General features: G+C 46.9%; 5 protein-coding genes across 5 annotated transcripts; 2 read left to right on the top strand and 3 right to left on the bottom strand.

Moving 5' to 3' along the window:
* Positions 1 to 1,004: 1,004 nt before the first annotated feature.
* On the top strand, positions 1,005 to 5,690 carry F4822DRAFT_424837 (uncharacterized protein; the record flags this gene model as incomplete). Its single annotated transcript, XM_051460224.1, has 3 exons — positions 1,005 to 2,112; positions 2,247 to 2,386; positions 2,589 to 5,690. 3 exons carry the CDS (start codon positions 1,005 to 1,007, stop codon positions 5,688 to 5,690), a joined length of 4,350 nt encoding a protein of 1,449 aa, XP_051320132.1.
* An 856-nt stretch (positions 5,691 to 6,546) lies between these two features.
* On the bottom strand, positions 6,547 to 8,413 carry F4822DRAFT_387976 (flavoprotein; the record flags this gene model as incomplete). Its single annotated transcript, XM_051456844.1, has 4 exons — positions 8,339 to 8,413; positions 7,438 to 8,244; positions 7,139 to 7,343; positions 6,547 to 7,041 (listed from the first exon to the last, which is right to left on the bottom strand). Coding segments are annotated over exons 2-4 (890 nt in total), but the record flags the coding sequence as incomplete, so codon positions are not given.
* Positions 8,414 to 11,018: 2,605 nt separating this feature from the next.
* F4822DRAFT_424839 (cytochrome P450) lies at positions 11,019 to 12,867 on the top strand (the record flags this gene model as incomplete). Its single annotated transcript, XM_051460225.1, has 3 exons — positions 11,019 to 12,050; positions 12,105 to 12,615; positions 12,710 to 12,867. 3 exons carry the CDS (start codon positions 11,019 to 11,021, stop codon positions 12,865 to 12,867), a joined length of 1,701 nt encoding a protein of 566 aa, XP_051320134.1.
* A 249-nt stretch (positions 12,868 to 13,116) lies between these two features.
* F4822DRAFT_439932 (heterokaryon incompatibility protein-domain-containing protein) lies at positions 13,117 to 15,220 on the bottom strand (the record flags this gene model as incomplete). Its single annotated transcript, XM_051462684.1, has 2 exons — positions 14,503 to 15,220; positions 13,117 to 14,386 (listed from the first exon to the last, which is right to left on the bottom strand). The coding sequence occupies exons 1-2, from the start codon at positions 15,075 to 15,077 to the stop codon at positions 13,117 to 13,119; spliced, it is 1,845 nt and encodes a 614-aa protein (XP_051320135.1). The 5' UTR covers positions 15,078 to 15,220.
* Positions 15,221 to 20,651: 5,431 nt separating this feature from the next.
* On the bottom strand, positions 20,652 to 22,496 carry F4822DRAFT_435959 (MFS general substrate transporter; the record flags this gene model as incomplete). Its single annotated transcript, XM_051462257.1, has 4 exons — positions 20,652 to 21,190; positions 21,247 to 22,104; positions 22,157 to 22,238; positions 22,302 to 22,496. 4 exons carry the CDS (start codon positions 22,494 to 22,496, stop codon positions 20,652 to 20,654), a joined length of 1,674 nt encoding a protein of 557 aa, XP_051320136.1.
* Between the last annotated feature and the right edge of the window lie 398 nt (positions 22,497 to 22,894).

Genomic DNA, 22,894 nt, shown 5'->3' on the forward strand with positions numbered 1-22,894 from the left:
TGGACAATGACTAGCGAAAGCGCAGCATATATACATCACATCCCTCTCACAGCAAGCGTCATCACCGAGCCGAATTTGGTCCCCCTGGGATATCGCCCAAAATGATTACGACTATGCTCTATCGACTCATAACTTCAAGTTTACCTGTCCACTTAGAAACACCGGCAAACCGGACTATGCAGTCGCTGTATCTTCCCCTGACAAAAGACATGTCGAATGCAAATGCCTTCTCCCTAATGGCCGCTCAGGAGTTCCAGGACCATGGCTAAAGTCTATCTCATGGTTGGCGCCAATATCTCACCCCTTTCGACAGTTATCGAGAACCGTTGGCATCTAAATGTCCAGGAATCACTCTTATCGTCTTGCTCTAGATAGTCTATCCCTCGAGTGCTCTAGCTATCCGGCTCTTCTCATATCCTACTGCTCAACAGCTCAACTGCTCCCTACACGTGCAACATCATCATGTTCTTCTATTTTATTGTTGAAACTTAAAAAAACTGATTTATCTATCTGCAGGTGGCTTAGATCTGCGGTCTACCTATACCTATTTCGGCTTAAACGCAACCTGCAAAGCCCCAGTCGCCTCTTGCAGGATCTCTCTAACCGCACGCCCCCTATTCCGGCGAATCTTATTATACGTATTCCCGTCCCTTTCCGTTCTGTACAACCTCCGCAGCCAAGTCGTTTTGTTTAATCCATGGCTGTTATGGTGATGTTATAATTGTGTGGATACATATTCAACTGCTGTTAACATTGGTGAGCGATCTATAACGTCTCTTGTCTTTTTGCCCCTTGTCCTTTTGTCTATGATATCGACACCCCTTGCTTCCTAGCAGTTTGTGTGTGGCTTAATAGAATTACCCCTGGTCCACTTTAGCCTCAGCTCGGCGGGCTAACATCCAAATTCTGTGTAATAAATAGATCACGTGCAGGCTGCATCGTCATCATCGTTGCTGCTGCCGTGTAAGCGTGTTACCTCGTGATACCTCTGACGGTCTACCACCATGGCGCAGAGTAGTCATGGGTGGCATGGCCATGCATTCCAACATGCTATCGCCGGTCTCCCGGGGCCTGGCGACGGCGCCGGACCGGGGACCGGGGCTAGGACCGGCGATGTCGGCTTTGACCGCGTTGTTGAGGGCTTTCAATCATACCCATCCGGGCAGCCGCAGTTCGACGAGCCGCAATCCAGCCACCAATTCTTGGGTCCGCATAATTTCAGCGTTTACCACCCAGTCCATCCTGTTGAAAACTTTCCTGCCAATACATACGTTGGATCCAACTTTCCGGAACAGCAACAGCCAACCTTTTACCAAAACAATAACCCACGATTTCTTCATGGTCATGGTACACCAAACATACAACCATTTACTGAGTCTCAATTCAATCCTCGTCAACATTTTGATTCCGGTCTTCGATTCGAAAATAATTTTCAAGACCAAGTTCATACATATATCGAGCAACCCAGCCAGCCGGCTCTCGCGCAACAGCACTGGCAATCGCCTGTTCCTGTAAATTTTAATAACAATTCTCAACTGGTCTATCAGCAAAGACACCAGGTACCTTCGTACCCTGGTGCTCAGAGCTTACCAGGAGATCAGGGTGCCGAATATTATCATCCTGAAGGCCTAGATCCTCAAGGCGCCCCGGGCCACCAGGGCCATTACATGGTTCAATTTCAGGCCGACCAGGCAGGAAATCATCCAAAGCAATTTGGGGAGATGGCGACGCCGACGCCTAATGCCTCCCATGGAGAAGGCAATGCTTCATCGGCGGGAGCTAGCACCAATGGTTTACAGGTGGCTGCAACCCCCGCTCCGCCAATGGTCACTACTCAACCGCAAGCATGGACCAAGCCGCTAGGCCTCAAATATTTGGAGGTGAAGAACGCGCCGACAACTAAAGTCATCACTTTTAAGAACTTAGCGCCTCCGGATTCCAATTTTGATCACTCCCTGCCGGCTAGTCCAGGTCCCGCAGGTTTGATCCGTTCGCGGGGATATCGTTTGCCCTGTGAGGTGCGCTTCGAGTACGAAGAAGCAAAAAAGAAGAAGTTAGCGGGGAAGATTGCTAGCCTCATGGATGAACATATCATAGCAGTTGGTAGCAAAGGTAAGCGCCAGACCCACACTCTGTTGCAGCTGCCCGTACACATCAGCCCCGGGCTTCTTCGCGTCGCCTCTGGCTACCTTTTTTTTTTTTTTTTTTTTTCAATTCCAACCCAAAACTTACAATAAATTCCATAGTATCCAAACCCGGTTCCCAATCGACAAAATCCAAGCCCCCTCCAAAACGGAAATCCGCCAAGATGGGGTCCAGAAAGAACGCAGGAAGCTCTGATAGCAGTGATGAGGAAATCGATCCCATTGATCTCGAAAGAGAACGGGTAAGTTATTTCCCTTGGCTCTGATCTATTTTAAGGCTCGGCGCATTCCGACTTGTTCATTACAGTAGTGAACTCCTTCTCTCCCATATACTATTTCTTTTTTTCTTTTTTTTAAAAAAGTCTATTCGCGTACTTTTCGCGCCCAGCCGATTTCCACGAATGCCAAACCTAGATTTCTTACTGACACATACCCGAAAATTAGATCCGAAATCATCCACGACCGGGCGAGGAGATTGCGAGTGCTGTTATTAAAAAGATTACAGAGAAATCTATCAAAAAAACGATTGAACCTCAGCTCACAGAGAATGTCAAAAACAACATTTCCCAATTCGGTAGCTATATCATAGAACTATCGACCGAGGTCAAAGGCTTGAGAGAAAAGGTGAAGGCTGCTGGGAGTCAGAGCAGTCCTGATGTCGAATCACTCCGAACTACGTTGAAAACGAAGTACGACATAATACGCCGTTCCCTAGAGGCTGCAACCACATTCGGCGATCCCCACACTCTATCACAGATGGGCGTACATAAGAAGTTAACTGCGAATCTCTGCGTCTTATTGCAAACCCAATTTATACCCCCAGTGAATGACTGTAACGGTCCTTTATCTAAGGCGATTCTGAAGTTACTGTCACTCGTCGTTAATGCAGATTCAGAAACTTTGATCCAAAAGTGCAAGTTGGATCGCCTACAACAGAAGTTCAAAGGCGAAATGGACGAAGAAACTGCTGGATATATGGACAAGATCTTCGAGAACGCTAAGAAACGATCCGAGGAGGAACAGATGAAAACTATGGAGGCTGAGAAGACGGAAAGTGAAACGAAGAAACCTGATACGGGGGCGTCCAAGAAGAATCTTACAGGTGCCAAAGATTCGCCACCTGTCTCCAAGGCATCACTAGCGAGAAAGGAGACTCTCCAGAAGGATATTCTCCAAAAGAAGGCCACCGCAGAGATCAAGAAGATGCAACCAACCGACTATTCTGGGTTGGGATCCGCGAGGAAGAGAGCGAATCCTTTGCCAGCACCTCCCAAGAGATCAAGAGATGATGACCTCGATACGAGGGCTTCCAAGAAAACCGCTGTTGAGGATGCAACCGGTGCTCCTAGTGCGACTCCAACAACAAACGCTACAGTCACTTCTACCGCTACTTCGGCTACAACTCCGACAGCTTCCCAGACTTCGCTAACGGCAGATATGCAAGCTCGATCTAGACCTAGCGGTTCTATGCTCCCCGGTAGACCCCGAGCACAGCCTAAAGCAACGCCTAAACGATCTGCTCCCGAACTGGAGCCTACCTTTATCGGCACCTTACTTGGTGGTATCGGTGGAAGTAAGTCGGAACCGAAACCTCGGCAGCCACCTGCACGATCCGAAGAGCCCACAAGACCCCCGGAGACTCCAGAACAAGCGGCACGCAGAGAACGCAAGGAATCTCGACGGCATCTCCGTGTTTCATGGAAACCGGGCGATGAACTTACTGAAGTCAGAATCTTCGAGCACGACACTGAGGAAGATAAAGGTCGGGACCATAACATGCTCCTTGATGCTCGAGATAATCGTTCCGAAGGTCAAATGCTTAAGCAACGGAGGCGCGACAGTGATGAAGATTACGAAGAAAACTTGCCTAAGGAGATTATTCTGCAGGAATGGAAAGAGCTAAGCCCATGCAACGTTGCACACATTCCTGAGGAAAAAGTAGAGATGAACTTCGAGACGCGTGGGGGCAAACGTTCAGTTGAATCGGACCAGAAAAAGGTCATGGATGAGTATGAGCAACGGGAACTGATGGCTATTTACACCAGTTTTTCGGAGGTTCCAGCTACACCCAGGTCCCCAACTACCAGGAACCAGGAAGTGGGCCAACCAAAGATCCATGTTCTGCCGTCCGGCCCCACCAAATGGCAAGAGTCGTTGCCCCCCCACAACACGAAGACCGCCGAAATACACCACCGTTGGTACGATTTTATCGGACGCGGATCTCAGGTTGCATTAAAGGCAGCAAAGCTTCGACTTGATGCTAAATATAATCCGCAACCAGAGCAATTACAGCAACCTCATCGATCGTCGCAACAATCGCAGCAACCACAACAATTGCATTCAGGTTATCAAGCAAACATGTCGCGCCCACGCACACAGCAGGAGACTGAGCAGGACGTTCTTAACCTCCTACAGTCCAATAAAGTAAAGAATTATGTAGACTCCGATCCTTACGATCCTGCAAACCCAAAGACCCAGCGTCGACATGATTACGCTGACCCGAAGGTGCAACGCGATGCCGACGCACTGGAGGATGTTTTCGCTAAGTTTAAGGGTAAACCGTTTCCAGCAACTGAGCCTCCCGAACACATTCGTTCTAGCCCCCAACGTGTCGCAGAATGGCATGAAGGATTCAATCGTGACGTTCAAGCAAAGGCAGATCGCCAGCATCCACCACAGCAAGTTCATTCTCAGTCCTACCAGCAACAATCAGCACAGCCCGTGCAGTATTTGCACCCACAATATCAACAAGCGCATTACCAACAGGCACAATATGGGCAAGCACAAGGCCAACCCCAACAGCAAGTACAGGGACTGGATATTGCTGCCATCCTGCAACGTATTCAGAATAACAATAATCCCGCCACTGCACAGCTTCATGCGCAGCCTATTGCACAACCTACACCTGAACGTATCGCGCACCCCCATCAAGGTGCTGCAGTTTCACCAGAAGATGCTCAGAAAGCACGAAATGCAGAGGTTATCATGCAAGCGCTTGCTTACGCGAAGGAACAGGGAATTGGAAATGCGTCTGCGTCGGCACCGGTACCGGCTCTAGCTCCGAACACCACACAGCCCGCGCCGAATCCCTCTCTTCACGATATCTTAAACCAGTTAGGAGCGACCAGCAGCAATCAGACCCTTGCCACCCCTTCACAGCCTTTGGATTTTTCTCAATGGGGAGGTTCTTGGCCACAGCCCCAGACTAACCAGGGTTATGGTGGTTATGGATATAACACTCAGTCGCAGGCCTTTGGCGTCCAAGCCCAATCAACTCTATCACAGGGCAACACCGACTCACAGATACCTTTCGGATCTCAAGCACAGTCCTCCCAATCACAAAAGGACATGCAAACAAGAAACCAACAACACCAGCGTGAGAACAACGACCGTGGTAATCGCAAGGGTTACCACCGTGGTAACAAGGATCGCAAGGGAGGTAATCGCTCTCTCTATGGAACAGTGCCCTGTAAATTCTGGGCTTCTGGTGAATGTCGTAAGGGGGACGAATGCACTTACCGTCACGATCCTAACGATCTTAAATAATCAACGCAAAGGATCCTATTCTCCTTGTGAGAAATGTCGTTCCCGCCTTAGTTGATTCTACCTTGTTGTGGGGAATCGCATCCTCCTTATTCTACATAATCCTACCCTCTTCGTCGCGAGAAATGCTATTCTCCTATCCGACATGATCCTATCCCTCTCGTTATGAGGAATACCGTCCTCACCATCCTACATGATCCTACTCTCACCCTCGGTTTGGCGACACAGCACAGACCAACAACCATTTCCACTTGTACAACACTCGGCATCTTCAAGGAGTTCATCTCATGAAAGGAACGGATAGCATGAGATAAAGTGCATTGCATTGGCGTCGCATTCACATTGGTGGCTTTTACGGCGGTTACGATTGGCCTTTTTTAGTTCGACCTTTTCAGTTCTTCTACCCCCTTTTGACACCACAAATTTTTAATGTCATTTTCAGGTCTTGTTTCAGGGCATATGAGATGAGCTTCGACTCGTTCTTCAGGGGTTTTGTGGCCAAAAAAAGGTGTTGTATTCGCAGTGCAGGCGTCGCATCAGGAGTTATTTGATTTGTCTTCTTTTCCGGTGCCCGAAATTGTCTGGTATATTGTCACATCCGCTTATTACTGTTCTAGGATTGCTTGTATCACCGATCGCAAATCCACACAGAACATGCTCGATGGCATTAAGGTCCTTTCATTATTGTTGCACCGGGGAGATAGATGTATATTAGTTGCTTTTGCATTTTGTTTTACCGCAATTGACGGCGTTGTATGACCATCTACCCAGACTCTGACTGACTATGCCTTGATTAATACTTGTTAGCTGCTAATTCTATAGCACAATCATCATTTTGTAGTTTCATGGATGAACAATGTGAACTAACCAACCCGTATTATTACGTGATTATGTGATTATGTGTATAGAAGTACATAACGCGTAGGTGTTATAGCCGCACCCCTTCACACTGCCTGGTTCGCCTGACAGCTCCTTCGAAAGACTCCTATTGATTCACTAACCTAAATTTCCCTTTTGATTAATCAAACCCTCCAGCAACTAGACACTTCATTCACTTAAACCCAGTCTATCCTCAACCACAGCCACGATATCCCTCCAATCCATCATAGCACCATCGCCCACATCGCCACAGGCGAGGGTCTTCTGCTGCGGCTTCAGAACCTCGAACCAACCTCCGTCCTCCTCGTTACCAGTTTCCTTCTGCGGTTCGTCTAGTTTTTGTACTTCTTCCTCGATAGTGGGTTGTTTTGAGGCGCTTTGGTTGAAAAGGCGGCTGTTGATGCCCCATTCTTCTTCTAGCACGCGTAGGGATTTGGCCGTTACGGGGTGTCGCCACATTGCTGTGTTCATGGCCCTGTGGGGTGGGTTAGTTGTATATTTCTCGAGGGGATTGAAGAGTAGGAATTTCCGTATGAGTGGGGGTTTTCTGGGGAAGTGTCGGGTCGACTTACGGTGCAACTAGGATGCGCTTCTTCTGCCTCCTTCGCCTATCGCCGTTTAGGAGGGGCTGATTGCCGTTGGTAGCAGCATCGTAATCTAGATCGCCCCATGCATCCCATGCGCGGACTACGCTCGTTAGGAGAGAGTCTGCGAAACCGCCTACGATCTTGGCTAGAGTGTTCGCGCTTAGAGGAGCGATTACAAGAAGGTCGGCCCCTATTTTTGTGTTAGTTACTTTGTGCTTTATAGGTATACGATAGGGGTAGGAAAAGAAGTAAAGGGGGCGGGGTTGGTGGGGCGGAATACTCACATCGTCTAAGCTCAATATGTAGAATCGAATCACCCCGCTTCCACGGCTCTTTCCACTCATCGGCGTCTTCATATACGCCATCGACACATGGCATAGATAGAAGCGAGGATACGTTAGGCTGCTCATGTGATTGGCCGGCCAGGAAACGTGTCGCGGAGGGCGTTAGTAATACTCGGATGCTGAGCTCCTTGCCGCTGCGGGATTCATGTCGTTGAGCGAGTGACTCGATGATTAGAGGTAATTTGATTGTAGCCACGGATCCGGAAGCAGCTAGGAGGAGGTGGACTTTGCCATCTCGGAGGGAGGCGGTTAGATTGGCTAGGGAATTCTTGCGCCGTCGCTCGTGGTGGGCGTCGTGTTTGGGAGAGATGGCTTGGAGCATGATTTTTTATGCTTATTTACTTCTTCTCTTCCTTATATCGCAATGTAAAATATCTTCGTTTGGTTCAATTCCTAGATATTGGTGTGATCAATTGTTGTTCTGATTATGAATAAGTAAATGATAATATGCAAGTCGGGTCCAATCCACCACGGGATTCGTCCGAAATAAATAATGGTCCCCAAAGTTAAATGATGGCAAGCTCCGATATACCCAGATCGGGGTTTTCGGCATGGGACCGGTTTTAGTCTCTTTTGTTAGATAATCAGATCACGGGTGAGGCAATTGACGATCCGATCGAGGTTTCCCTTTGTAGTTGGTTTAGAGTTATCCTTACCCAGCTTGGCAGCTCTTCGCGTGCTGCCGCGTTTAACCTTTAGCTTTAGCTTGATTAAGTTTCCAAACGGCCCACTTGATCTGGCGTCATGCTATCGTGTCGTGTTACCTAAGGTTCGTACGAATAACATGTTTATTTCTCGATTGGGGGAAATGTTTTCACGGAACGTGTGAGATTCAACTTACGTTTCCATCCACGGATCTTTGGTAGGAAATTTGGAGTTTTGTCATATGATGAAATGATGTAGTTGCGGGAAATCGATCGCACGACGGCACATTGCGGGGTCATTTACAGTAGGCTTATAGGTACATCTATTTAGGTACCTCGGCCGCTGAATAATCCACCCTACCTTCTGAAATAGTGTAAATTTTGGGTGCGTTTTCAGCCCTAGTGGAGAAATAAGACCCCTAAAGGACTTTGCGATCGGCATCTGATTGGTCCCAACGCTACAAGATCCATCGTCATCAATGTGACGTAGCTAACGACGAGATATTTCCCTTTCTCTACTTCACATCATAATCTCTTCCATATCTTCGTCTTCTTTATCGGAACCGTCTCCGTCTGTTACCCGAATTACTCCCGCGTCGCCTCTTCCTATTTCCCTACGTTATCGAGTTCTCAGCCCAGCGGTCGCGCTGCAATGTTGAAGCGGCTCGGTACAAGTAAATCCCGTCCTGCATGCCGCCCTGAAGTAGATGTATAATGTGCATGTGAATGGGCCTCGAAATAGAGTGGAGGAATAGACTAAGCTAGCCCATTCACATATGTGTACTTGACTTCTTTAACCATACAAACCCGTTGTGTAGATACCTGTGTGCCTATGGCAAAATTATATTATTAAGTATGTTCCAAATACTGTCGTGCGGAGACTCGGAACACATATCGCGCGTTCTTTTGAGCTGGCAAATGATTGGGAAATGCAGCATTACACCATGACTTATGAATAAGGGACTGGGCGTAGTAGCTGCAATGCAGAATTTGGCGTCGGAATTTACTAAGGTAGGTAGCTAGTTGATGTCGGCGTGAAGAAATTACAAGGCGCATCCCCAATCTGAGTAACAAGCAGTTCGTGTTTAGTGCAACAATCAAGCTAAAGCGTGCACAGGCCAAGGCAAATTGAGTAATTCAGGTGTGGACGGGCCAGTGAAAGGAAGGTGCGTCATGGAACAAATGAGACGAATTTTGCGTACCTAGGTAGGAAAGAACAAACAGCTCTAGAAGGTTCATGATTCTAAATAAGTTTAACTTTCTCCGTCGATTCCTGGATAGCTCAGTTGGCTCGGGGACTGAACGTTCGAACCGATGCGCGCAGGTTCGAGTCCGGGTTCGACAGGTGTACACCGGAGGGGAACTGGGGGATTCAAAGCCTGCCCAGAAAAGTTACACTATTTAGGGGGATATGAAACCCCCGGATAAGTTTCATGCCCAGGGGAAAATTACCTAGGTACCTAGGAGCCTACCATCATTTTTTTTCTTCTATTGTTGCTTTTTATGGTTCATGCACATTTACCATGATAAATATTCGACTTCTTAAGAGACCTTTTACGAATTGATATACTACATTCATTTTGCATAACGGATCTTTCGTTCATTCAGGTTATATTTTCAGACGCAAAGGCACTTGTTTTATTCTTGAAGCAATTGGCCCTCGAGCATTTTCATCAACGAAATATCGTCTAGCCGGTAGAGCCCCGCGGGGAACAGCACACAAATATAGCGATAGGCTTAATGCACTAGAATATCAGATTAGGGCACGTATGTATGTCAGTCTCGCGGCAGACGCAGGGAATATTAAAATCCAATCTCCAAGCCCTCAATATTTGACAATGAATACCCAACACTTACCTGTATAGTTCCGATCTAACTCGTTTCTAGGCCTATTTAGCATCGGAAATGGCTACCATAGCTGAGCAACCGGACGACATTCTCGGGCAGCTAAATGCTACGTTGGCTCGGTTGATAATCGTGTTGGAAGGTTAACGCCAAGGAACATAGCACTAATACTAACAATTATATCAAGCCTACCTCTTCTGCGGAACAGTTGCGTTTATGGGCCTCTCCATCGCAATGCCATTATTCACATATGTTGCGGCGCTGTTCGCTGTTGGGTATCTGAGCTTTGAACAGTACCGATAGGTACTGGAACTCAGAAACCTCGAGGGAGATGCACTATCCTTTTCAACGTTCGCGGAACGTTCTTGGGAGTCGATCCCTTCAATAACCGAGCATGTTCTCTATTGTGGAGGCGCTTTTTAGAGGATATTTAGAATGATTCAAGGGAAATTATAGGCACAGTTCGCGCTATCAAGACATTGGCAAAGTTAACAAATTTTTAGGGAATATACAATCTTATAGATTAATTTGGCGTGATATCGCTAGATACACCTAGGTACCTACCTAGGTAGCTAGCTGCGCTACCCCTTACTTTTATTTTGCTCTTGCTGCGGCACAGCCGGCTAACCATTTGTAGAACGCTGTGCCACTGTGCTTTACCCCGGCACAGTAAGCACTTCACTTAACTTGAACTAGTCTAACAGCACGAAGTATGACTAGGACTACACTTCCTTTAATTCTTGATGACCCTTGGACGTTATTTGGTTGGTTGGTTTGTATTCAACGCCGAAGCAAGGGGGAAAGCCCAGCCCTCCCTTGGACGTGAATGGACATGGGTCGGGAGCCCCATTCCGTAGCTTGCGGCTGAGCTACCTAGGTCTATCTGGGTAATTGAACCAACCGATGGGCCAACACTCAACATCACTCACCAACATTCGCGTGCTTCATTCAATACTTTAAGCATACGTTAACTGTATAAGGGATTTATGGTCATTTATTTCTCACAAAACATGAACATCTAGCAGAGAAATTATGTTATTATACGCTTTGTTTGGTTTGGGTTGCCTCGCCTTTGTGGCTTGGGTATGGCTCAACTTGTGCCCAAAGCCATATCCGGGTATTCCGTACAATAAAGCGTCAGTCAACCGCATTACTGGTGATATCCCCGATCTGGTACCTATCATTGAGAAGACGAATGAATTTTCTAATAGCGTCTTCACCATTACTACTCAGAGACTGGGCACACCGATTGCGCAACTGCTATTCCCTGGTATCCGCAAGCCCCTAATTGTCTTGGAAGACCCCCGAGAAATTGAGGACATCCTCGTTCGTCGAAATAAGGAGTTCGATAAAGCTCCGATGGGTATCGACATTTTCTCTCCGATGTTCCCGCGTGGCACACTCAGTCAGTATACGACTCCTGAGCTGAGGGCACAAAAACGTGTTTGGGCGGATGTGATGAGTACCGAGTTTCTCCGCAAGACTGCCGCACCAAATATACATAAAGCAACATTGGAGTTGCTAGAGATCTGGCGGCTTAAGGCGTCGGTTGTGTATAAAGACCAGCCTTTTAATGTCCTTGACGATCTCAAGAATGCTGCACTGGATGCTATCTGGGTTGCTGTGGTCGGGGAGGAACCAGGTGTGACCAAGTTCGAAAGCAAGAAGCTACAGAGTCAGATATCAGGGAATGATGAATATTTGAACGAACCCCCTCCCCGTGGCACGTTCCTGAAGGAAGAAGTAGCGTATATCGCCAACACAATTGCACGGAACTCCAACACACCTATGCCTAAATGGGCCCAGAAATTGGAGACTTACACTCCACGCTACCGCAAGTTTCGTGCTACGGTAACCTCTGAGATTAATCGCGTTATAACGAAGGCTGTTGATCGGTTCCAGAAACTCGAGATGGGCAAGTTGGAGGGTGATGGTAATGACACCTGCATGATGGATTTAGTCCTGCGACGCCAAATTCTTGAAGCTAAAAAGAACGGGAAGATACCAACGGATCCTATAAAGGACCAGAATATGCTCGACGAGATGTTCGTTATGCTGGTTGGGGTTTGTTTGCACTTTACTCTACGTGACGGGGTATTGCTAATGTAGAAGATATAGGGACACGATTCTACTGCCTGCACTTTAAGTTGGTTCTTTAAATTCATGGAGGCTTACCCTGACGCCCAGGCTGAACTACGTGCGACGCTCAAGTCGGCGTTCCCCGGCCCGGATCCCCCGTCTGTTAATGATATACTTGGAACCAACATCCCCTATCTTGACGGCGCATGCGAAGAAGCATTCCGCCTTGCTGGGACCGCGAAAGCCAATCTCCGCCAGGCCCTAGTTGATACTACTATTCTAGGTTACCGAATACCGAAAGGAGCTGAGATAATCATGAATTATCATATAAATTACTCCCCGTTTTCTGTGGACGAATCCACTCGAACCAGCAGTAGCCAAGCTGCTGCGACCAAGCTAGGGGATGGCCTCCTGGGAAACGCGGGTCGGGATATTGGCCGCTTTGAGCCGAGGAGGTGGCTTGTTAAGGACGAGAAGACGGGCAGAGAGACCTTCAACGCGTATGCCTTACCATCTCTTGCTTTTGGTGGGGGTACGAGGGGTTGTTTCGGTAAGTAGCCCATCAATTTATTAAGGGCCAAGTTCACGGCACTGTAGTTTGTAAGATGGTATGGATTCTCGCTAACGCTAACTGCCTATATTAGGACGTAAACTCGCGATGATGGAACTCCGGATTATAGTTGTGCTTCTTATTCTCAGTTTCGAGTTTCAAGAATTGCCAGAAGGCCTCAAGACAATGGGAGCGCGTGAGAAGATCTTCCGAGAAGTAGAAAAACCATATGCTAGGGTTAGGGTCTTGTAACTCGCGTACCTACCTACCTAGGTAGGTACAGTGGTCTAATTAGTATATGATGTGATTCCTGACGCCCGATAACACAATCTATTGAGTTATTAAGTACGCCTTCCCATGCATTTATAAAATATAAACTGTTTGGATATTAGAGATAGAGTTAGTGTTTTATAATAAAAGACATACAGAAGATTCATTATTATTATTATTATTTAGTTTTTATTTTTTTATTTTTATTTACTAAAGAAACCGTTATTTCAATCATCGTAGTCGAATTTGCTCCCAGGGAGGAGCTTCGGAGCCATGCTGTTCTAATAGCTCGCCTTCCATAACTCCAGAGCAATATAGTTCCCCAATGCATCGGTACATTCCTGTAGATATCTCTCGGAGCACCAGGGGAATATTCATGCCTTGAACGATACAACATATGTCACCTGCTTCAGCGACAAGAGGAACTAGAGCCATTCGTCTCTGGGCTGTTAAAGCAAGGCGCCGATCTCCAGCTCTTCTCATAGCGCGTTCGGCTACCTGAGCGTCCCCTTTGCTTGAAGATGGAAGCGGGAAGGGAGAGATCCTTCGAGTACCAACTTTATCTCGAACGGATTTGCAATAAGCCGAGAAGTCGTCTACATGATCCCTCGACTCAGGTCGCCCTCCTGCCAAAGTAAAACTCAACAATTCTAGTATCTCTCCTGGGCGCCAGGATGAATCGTGTTGAAGAAGACGGAGCGATTCATGTTCGATAGGTGGGGTTTTGCTGTCGCGGAAGTGCGGGTCCCATTTGTCGATGTTACTTCGAAGATGGGCGGGCTTTAAGCGAGATGACGTCCAGTTGAGAATGTCAAACCGCCAACCCATCACGGTGAGGATGCCTCCAGGTAGGATCAGATATTCAAATGTAGCGGAGCAACCACTAGCGCGGTATGGCATCTGATGATACTCATGATTCTTTGTGAGTGGGATGGGACAAGCGCTGGATTTGCCAAACGTCTTCCACCTCGGTGCCCAACTCGGCACGTCGTCGTCCTCGACGTCTGCTTTGGAATCATGTGTGACGAATAGAAGTACATAGGGTGCTTCTCTTGGATTTCGAAGCAACGCGATGGCTGTTTTGGATTGAAGCGAAGAAAGTGGCTCGTTGTAGTCTGGGTCTACCATGGGCTTGCCATCCTCATAGTATGCCAAGGGGCTACCAAGGGACGAATAAACGATGTCCCGCTGGTCCGTGGCCTGAAGAGATCTTGCGCTGAAAAGCAAATCGACATAACGTTTTCTCTTGAGAGGAAGAACTTCTTCGACGACCTTCGCGGAGAGTGTCATGTCTCTCCATGTGGGTTTATTGCAGTAGGTGCACATGATATTGGTGAATACAGTAAGGACCGGTGCGACGGCTGTGTTGGCCTCTTTTAGGATTGGTGCGTATTTTGAGAACTTAAGCCAGCACACCACTTCTAAAACTTTGTATAACGGTATCTCGTACCTGCCCCAGTAGAGATTACATTCGCGAGCGAGCCCAGATTCTTGTACTACCCTGGAAAATCATGATGAATCAGTAGGGTCCTCAACGAGAACTATCGAGAACGATACCTATTTCAAGCATACAGAGTGAATGATTTAAGGAGAAATCGAGAGTTTTGCCAAACTTACCACACTCGCTTGAACCAAGTAAGATCGAGCAAACGCCCTACTTTGTCCCAATCTTTATTGTTTTCCAGACCCGTTAACTTTACGTCAGATGTGAGATTATCCAACCCCCAACCCTCCTGCCACTCTTCCTTCAACCTTTGCATGGCTCTGGAGACAAGGCTGAAGCATTTCTCCGCTATGCTTTCATTATCGTTTCCTAGCCAGCATAATACACGCTTCGCATCTCGAAACACATCCCCCATTCTTTTCACTTGATGGCTTTTCTCGGCTTTATCCTTTTGATTTATACATATTGAATCCAACCAGATGGACCTTGATTTCTCCTCAAACCGAAATCTGCGCAACAGGGATTCGACGATCGCGGTAACGAAGAGCTCTTGCTGGTCGCATGTAATATTTATAGTGGGAACCTGCTCTCCCCAGGCATAGGAAACCGCCTCGTATTGACCAGCAGCACTAGTGAGTGTAACTTCTCTAGTTGTGCACTTAATGGGATCGTTGCTAAAGCCCGGCTCTAAGAGCAAGATGCGGATTGTGTCATGAGACGTTAGCGGGAGGTACTGGAAAAGTGGCATTATGTTGTACGGATAGTGTAAACGAATAACCTTCACAGTAAAGGATTTAAGCGGACAAAAGTGTTTCGGGCTGCTATGAATCTTGTTCGTGTCCGATAATTATTAGGGGAATGAGGCAAAAGCTGCTAGAAAGATGATACCACCGCAGGATAGTTCATTTCCAGTCAATGCAGAGTTGTAGGAGGGATACGGACGCCTGATAGATTACAGTATTCCTCCTGTAGAACCAAATTCACCGCTCTATTTCTCCGTTCTCCGAGCGGCCTGCAGCTGCGCTTGAAGATCCGATCTTGGAACTAGTGCTAATTAGATAGACCTTAGCATCACACGTAACATCCTTGCCTAGCAGCAGCGACCAGGACAACGTAGAGATCTTGTCATTATCATATCAAGTACTAATAATAGTAGCCAAAAAATACTATGTTAATAGTCTAGCTGTACGTAGCGGTACATCATGGGAAGTATAGGGAGGTCCCTTGGATGCCGTAAGGAGCCCCTATTGCCGGCATGGGGGCAAAGGAACTCTTCGGACAATTGTGCGTATAAACGATAGTTCCTGTAGCAGTTCTCTGCGCTCCCTTTGTGCAACACTAGAATTGCCTAACCCCCCATGTGGCTGGCCTTATGACATACTAGAAGTTGGGAAGGCTTATTGAGGTGAAACGGTAAAGTCCGTGGTGGCTTCGCCGTCACGCATATGAGATGGTTAGATCTATATAGGATTTGCACTGTATTACTAGTGCTTACATCGCTTCAGATGATCCTAGAACCTGGGTAGGTTGTGCAATCTGAGCGTTTCGAATAAAAGCCTAATTGTCGCCTCCGCGGTCTGGAGTTGTATGTGTCAGATATTGATTGTCGTCTAGGCTACTCAATATATGAGAGAAGTTGTTATATAGGCATTTAGAGCACTAAATCCATCATGTACAATACTTAAAGACAGTTCCTTGATCCTACTTCAATATACTCAACATTGATTTTTTGGGCATTAGTGGCGAGATGCTGCCGCGTTTCTATCCAAAGTGTCGATCGGAATAACTTCCGGGGATACGTTTGAAGTTATTGGGGTAAAACAGATGGCTTCCGAGTAGGCCAGATGGTCTTTTGCGAGTTTGCTTTTTCGCGTATAATATCCCAGTATGTATTAGGTACTAGTGATGGGGTTCCAGACCGCTTTACATGTTCCAGAGTCATGCTCTCAATAAATCGAGAGAAATCGTAACGCGCACGTCTGGGTGAGTATTTTATCTAATTTCGGTGATGCTATACATATAGGTGCCTAGGTAGGTGCTAATAAACTAGAGGGTCGGGCCGCTTCGCAAAAAGCTACCGTTCTAACGTCAACTCCCTCTGGGGAAGGAACTTTTCTTAGATAATCGCGTATTACTCTCCCTAAGCCGTCGTGAGCAAGGGATAAGTCTCGCCAACCTAAGTCACGCCTAACCAACGTTCAGTAGATGCAACAGCGGGAATATATCCTTGATCACGCACGATGGATAACACATGGACGTCCATCGTAGACAGTATCAAATATTCTAGCAGTCCTTCTATTACTGGCCTTACTCGGAGGGCCAGTAGTCTCTTGACTGATGCAGCTGCCGTTGTCTACATGTTAGACAACACCGAGAGGACAACTGGATCGCCCAGGGGTGTTGATCAGAACCTCAGTTTGGTTAACGCGTGAGGTGGCTACCTCCCTCAGAACTTACATTTGTACGCCCAGGCTACAATTAAACACAGCAATTTGGATAAGGTAGTACAACTACTTTGTTGTCTTCCACCAGGGTCACGAACGGCGTCCCAAGTTTGAGAACCTCCAACGCGAGGACCCACTTGGACCTCAGCTCCTGGGGTCAGTGATGTCACCAAGCCACGTGAAGTCAAGTAATTACTTGGCTTGGTGGCATCGCTTGTTTAGGTAGGGTACAGGGATAGCCTGGACGTGTTGTGCACTTTTACCGCCAGCGAAGTCCGCCCCCAGGTTGGTAAGGAATCCGTCTTGCATATATTGATGCCAATCGTCAAGCCACTCGCTATCACCCAATCTTTTACCTCCCTTGACGAGATGCGTCCCTCTTGTGTGAGGGGCGAAAAAGGCGATAGAGGAGTTCCATGCGTGTTTATGCGGCCGCCTTTGCAGGAAAATTGGCAGCATCTGAACCATATTTGCCCCCTTCCAACAAGTGGTGCATATCGACAACGCCAGAGCCTCAGTCCTTTGAGAATCTATATTGGACGATTTTAACTGATAGTGACCTGTTTCTCCATGGGTCATTATATTTAGAATGCGAAACAGTCCCTCCAAGGGTACTAGTAGAAGCCGCGCCAAGCCGAACGGATTTCCACGCTATTGGTTTCTTTTAATTAGCAAAATAATTTATATTGTACAGCGAGAAGCGCCTATAGATCAAAAATCCGTCCGGAGTTTTCGTATTATTTCCACCTTAGGCCCCGGAAATAATTGCATCGCTCTCGGCTAGCGGGGTCGTGCGTAAGAGAGATATTGCTTTTTCCAAATTGGATAAAATTAGATGTCTCGTCGTATTGAGGCCAGTGTGGTAACCCAGGGCCATTCGGATTCCCAGATTGCGCGAATCGAGTTATGTATCTCTGCATAGGGACGGCGATATCCGGATTAATGACCATCCCTGGGTCGACATTGTGGGTCACATTGCCATCGAAGATAGTAAACGGTACGTCCTGGAAGTGGACGCTGGGAGGGTATGCGAATACAGAATTCCAAGTCTTGTTGCCAAGAGCGCCTGCCAACCACTGTCCGTTGTATGTGAACGTGACCTCTGTGCTAATTAATCTGTTACGCTCAGTCTGAGTCCTATATCCGTACTTTCCAGACATATCATCAGGATACAGCTTGGTCGATACGTCTTCAATTATGTCTTCTCGGATACCCGGTATCGATTGGTGTATGTTGTAGATCAGTTCGTCGTTGTTATTCACGTCCAAAGGGGCGTAAAGGACACTCTCGTTTGCGACGATTTGCGAAACGACTTTAACGTTATGATCAAACCGATTTTCAGCAAGAAGCTTGCCAGGGAGTTCTGGGACGAAATCGCCTAGAACATTATGTTAACGGAAATGCCATATTACTTGAGGTGGAAAAGGACTGATCATCAACTATAGGACAAAAGGCGTACGTAGCGTTGAACGTGTTGTTGTTAGCCATTTGGTAAGCACCCATAAGGATTTCGGGCGACAATGAACGTAAATCCTCAGTGGTCTTGACGGGTTTATCGGAGAGTTCCGATGCTGCGCATAATGCATCTTCGTATGCCTTTTGTGTATCCAAGAGAGGTAGCAAGGCAGGCGACTAGGGAATTGCCTGTTGAAATGGCACAGGATCTCATTTACCTCCGAATGCCGTAGTCTGTAGTATGACTGATCCACCACCAGCACTTTCTCCCATTATGGTCACTCGGTTCGGACCACCGCCGAAGAGATGTATGTTTTCTATGGTGTTTTGTTAGCATTGAATTGTGAAATTTCTGTCATAGTCGAGCTAGTCACTTACCTCTCACCCATTCTAACGCAAGTTTCTGGTCCCATAGGCCTACGTTCAGAGTCACTCCTTCCCCTGCAGCAAGAAATCCGAACATCCCAAGTCGATAGTTAATCTATCAAAACGTTAGTCGAGTTTTGTATGATTGTGTTTCTAAGCGGCGATGGAAGTTACGAACCTGAACAGCTATCACACCCTCGAGTCCGTCACGCTGGGACGTAACAATAAGCCCTTTAGGCTGGGCATACGTATTCCCCTTATGGTTGAAACTCTAATTACCACCGTGGATATAAATAATAGTAGTAGCTATAAATAGGAGTTAGTCACTGTCTTCCATTCCCAACGAGTCGGACGTACCGCCTTTGGTGGAGTTTGTGGATCCCCTATTTTGTTTGGGACCATAACATCAAGAAAAAGGCTGTTTAGAGTCTGGGGGACTCTATGGGATTGTTGCTGCAATTCTAGAGGCGTAATACAATAGCGGTCTGAATTCTGCCTCGAATACCACCATGATTGTGATTGGGGACATATCACCGTTGGGGCCGTATTGTTGCGAATGCGCCGGTCGATAGTAGTTGGTGTCGTTGGTTTAGAGAAGAGCTTAGGAGGATTGCCGTGACGAATATCATAGAACTTATAAAGATCGTGCTTGGCCTGTGCCGGATTTGTTAATCCTATTATAGTAGACTTCCGGAACGTAACTTACATCGTAGTTCGGTTGGTGCAAGGCATAACCAAGATCCACAGTCGAAATAGCTGTCGCCGCCACTATTAGTAGTAAGCCAGCTATGCTGAGGGTAGTGTACAGTCTCATGTTCGCGAGAGTTAGAAGAAAGGATAATGCACAATAACTTCTAGCCACAAGTATGTAGATAGAGTATTTAACAAACGGAAGTGAGAATGACTACTTATAGTATTCTCGAAGCCCAAATTTTATATATTAGAATCTATGGGAGAATGAATGTGCCTTAATACAGCCTCAGAATCTGCAAGAAGCAGCTCCCATGGAGTCGTCGCGTGCTCCTGCCAACCTGTTCCGGCAACATACCTACCGAATAGACGCAACGCATGGACGGAATTCAGATATCGCCTTGATAATGATTTTATCGACTATATTTATAGTTTTTGTTTTCCTAACATGTTATCAACCACTCTAAGGGGCGGTGGGGCAAATGAAGGATAATCAATAGGGGCATATTTTCAGGGAATAATTTTTAGAAGACTCGTGGTATCGCTCAACGTCTATGCCTCAATACGAACCTATTTCCCCTTCAGCGCCGACTAAAAGTGAATATAAATATTAGATGTCAAAATGTTCACTTTGATGTAGCTGTCTTTGTTGACAATGTGCCTGATCAGACTCAGTCTCAAATCGCGACGCATGTAATTATAGGGCACGTAGCACTAATCGACACTACATCTCGCTATATTTATAGTGTATCGCAGCGCATTCAGTACGACACCGCTTTGGAAATTATTGTCCTCCAGGGCTCTAAACGAATATCATTTTACGCCACCTAGATTTCCCTATCATCCCAGCCCTAACAGTGAACAGCCCCCTAAATGACAGCGCTATATCAATAGACATTCTACATATTACTTCAATGGTCGCACGTAATCAGAAAAGAGCCGAGTAATTTCGCTATAGTCCCGCCGCATTAAACCCACAACCAGTTTGATAGACCCCGCAGCAAAAGCCCCGTAGGATTACCTAGGTAGTTGTTCGCTACCTAACAGTTAGTGGATATAGCGCCGTCATTTTGGGTAGGTAGGTCGCTGTGGAAGGATGGTCGGTTGAGGGGTACTTGTTGTCTATAGTGGAAGCACCCCGCCTATCTGGTTCATTACGGGGCATTTTGAGGGAAGGGTCCATTATAATACACTATAATTACAATGAATACTAGCACTATCCGTACTACCGTACGCCCCCAGCTCATAATCTACCTGACACTTCCTCGGCGTGCATCGAGATACCTCTTAAAAATCCGAACGCGCACCTAGTTAGTATGTATATGAGTGGAGAATTGAAGATTATATAAAATGTTCATAGCGGTGCATCACTCAGTAGTCGTTCCGAGCTCCTGCTCCGTGTCCTTGCCCTTTTTGACGCTCTTCCACTCTACTGCTAGGCTACCAAGTATCGTGAGAGCAGAAGTGCATACCCCGATTGTGAAAACCTTGGTGAGAGCGCCGTTATACGCGATCAGGACTGCATTTAGGTATTTCGGAGGTGTTGCAGACCAGAGTTGAGTCGCGCCGATGTCCACAAGACTAGATACATCGAAATCGGCGTTAGGCAATGTAGCTGTCAGATTTTTAAGGAGTTCGTTTTGGAGCACAGACTGCCCGACGGAAATAAAAATGGCTGCGCTAATTGTCTGTGTTAGTAAAACAATAGATATGCCCGATGAGACATCTTGCTTGGATAGGACCGTCTGTATTGCCATGAAGGGTTGTTGTTGGCCAAGTCCAATCCCAATCCCTAGCAATGCCTGGTATCCAACCCATTTGGAAAAGCTTGTATCGACCGTCCAGGTCGTCATGAGGCCGGCCCCTATTGGAGCAATGATGGAAGAAAGTATCATCATTGGAGCATCTAAAAATCGTTTAGCCTTAGGTAACTATCGCGCTTGGCTGAGAATTTCAACTTACAGTATCCAAGCTTAGAAACCAATGCCCCGGAAATCATGGCCATGATGACCACTCCTAGGACAAATGGAAGTAGTCTGATGCCAGAATCGGCGGCGGTAACATTTCCAATAACTTGATGCCAAAAAGGAATGTAATAAACGAAAGTAAGGAAAGTCGCACCGTTACAGAAGCAATTCCACGTAGCGGCGGCTACGCTTCTCCTTGCCAGCATTCGTAGCGGAAGGGTAGCTTCAGCGCCTTTCCAGAATTCGAATGCCAGAAATATGATTCCTACCATGCCGAAAACGACGAACAAGGCAATAATTCGGCCATCATTCCATGCATAGGTAGATCCAGCCCACTGTAGTGCTAGTAATAGACAGACAATGGAAGGGATAAAAAGCAGCAGGCCGATAAAATCAATCCTGTTGAGCTTCTCCTTCAGAGAAATGGAGTCGAGTTGGGGGCGCTTCGGGGATTTGAAAAGCAGTAACACAGCAAGGATTGTAGCGCCACCAAAAGGGAGGTTGATATAAAAACACCATCTCCAGGTGACTTTGGTTGAGAAAACCCCACCCAGAATAGGCCCCAGAATGGATGCCACTGCAAAAATTATACCAAGGGATGCTACGAATATAGGACGGATTCGGAGTGGGACTATGTGCGTGATAATAATCATGGAACCAGAAGTGATGCCGGCCCCACCCACGCCGGCTATGGCGCGGCCGATTATAAGGGCGGTACTAGTTGGCGCGACACCACATATTAGGGATCCAAGCTCGAAAAGACCAATGGCGGCAAGGAAGGTGTATTTTATGGAGAAGTTCGCGTAAACCCGGCCGTAGAAGAGTTGGAATGCCGCTGTAGTCAGGAGATAACCTAGAGTCTTGTTGTTAGAGCAGAGTTGAAGACATAGGGTGGGAATTCTTACCGCTACCATACCAACCCACGTCGGAAAGCTTTTGAAAGTCGTCTGAGATACTTGGGATGGCATTGGCCACGATAGTTTGGTCCTTAGGAGAATCACATGGTCAGCGTTATACTGAGGTAAATAGACTTAAGGTCCAAGTACTTACCAGCGAAACCAAGAAGACGGCAAACCATAAACTTATACTAACTAGAAGAATCCTTATCATAGATGGTTCTTCGTCAGCGTGGGTTACTCGCTGCTGGCCACCATCTTCGTCTTCCTTGGTTTCTGCTTGTTCTAGATCTCCTATAGCTTGCTCTTCTTGGGATTTCTCGGGTGGTTTCTGGTCGAGTTCCTCCATAATATTAGTGGATAGTATTGTTAGGCACGAGAGGTGAGGAGGTAGGTAGAATTGGCTTGGGTTTCTCCCAGGAACGAATGAAATACCTGTCTGAAGAAAAGGCATTTAAAAGAAGAAAAATCTATCAAGAGCTTTATATATACAAATCAATGTATTAGAGGACTCACCCAGAGGTAGGTCCATAACGATGCCGGGTGGAGCTATGAATCGTGTAAGTGAACTTGCAGGGATCGCAGAGCCTTCTAAATCAAGTTTAGCGTCATCAAATTTTGGGGAGTTGTCCTCTCCCCCCTTTTCAACTTTTCCACCTCTCATCATTCAACTCAATCCAAGGTCGGTATCTGCTGTTCGCATTTCGCGCTCGACTCTAGAAGCCCATAAACGTACCTAGGTAATTT

This window comes from Hypoxylon trugodes, assembly GCF_022578975.1.
Source record: "Hypoxylon trugodes strain CBS 135444 unplaced genomic scaffold F4822scaffold_1, whole genome shotgun sequence".
In the NCBI taxonomy this organism is placed as follows: Eukaryota; Fungi; Ascomycota; class Sordariomycetes; order Xylariales; family Hypoxylaceae; genus Hypoxylon; species Hypoxylon trugodes.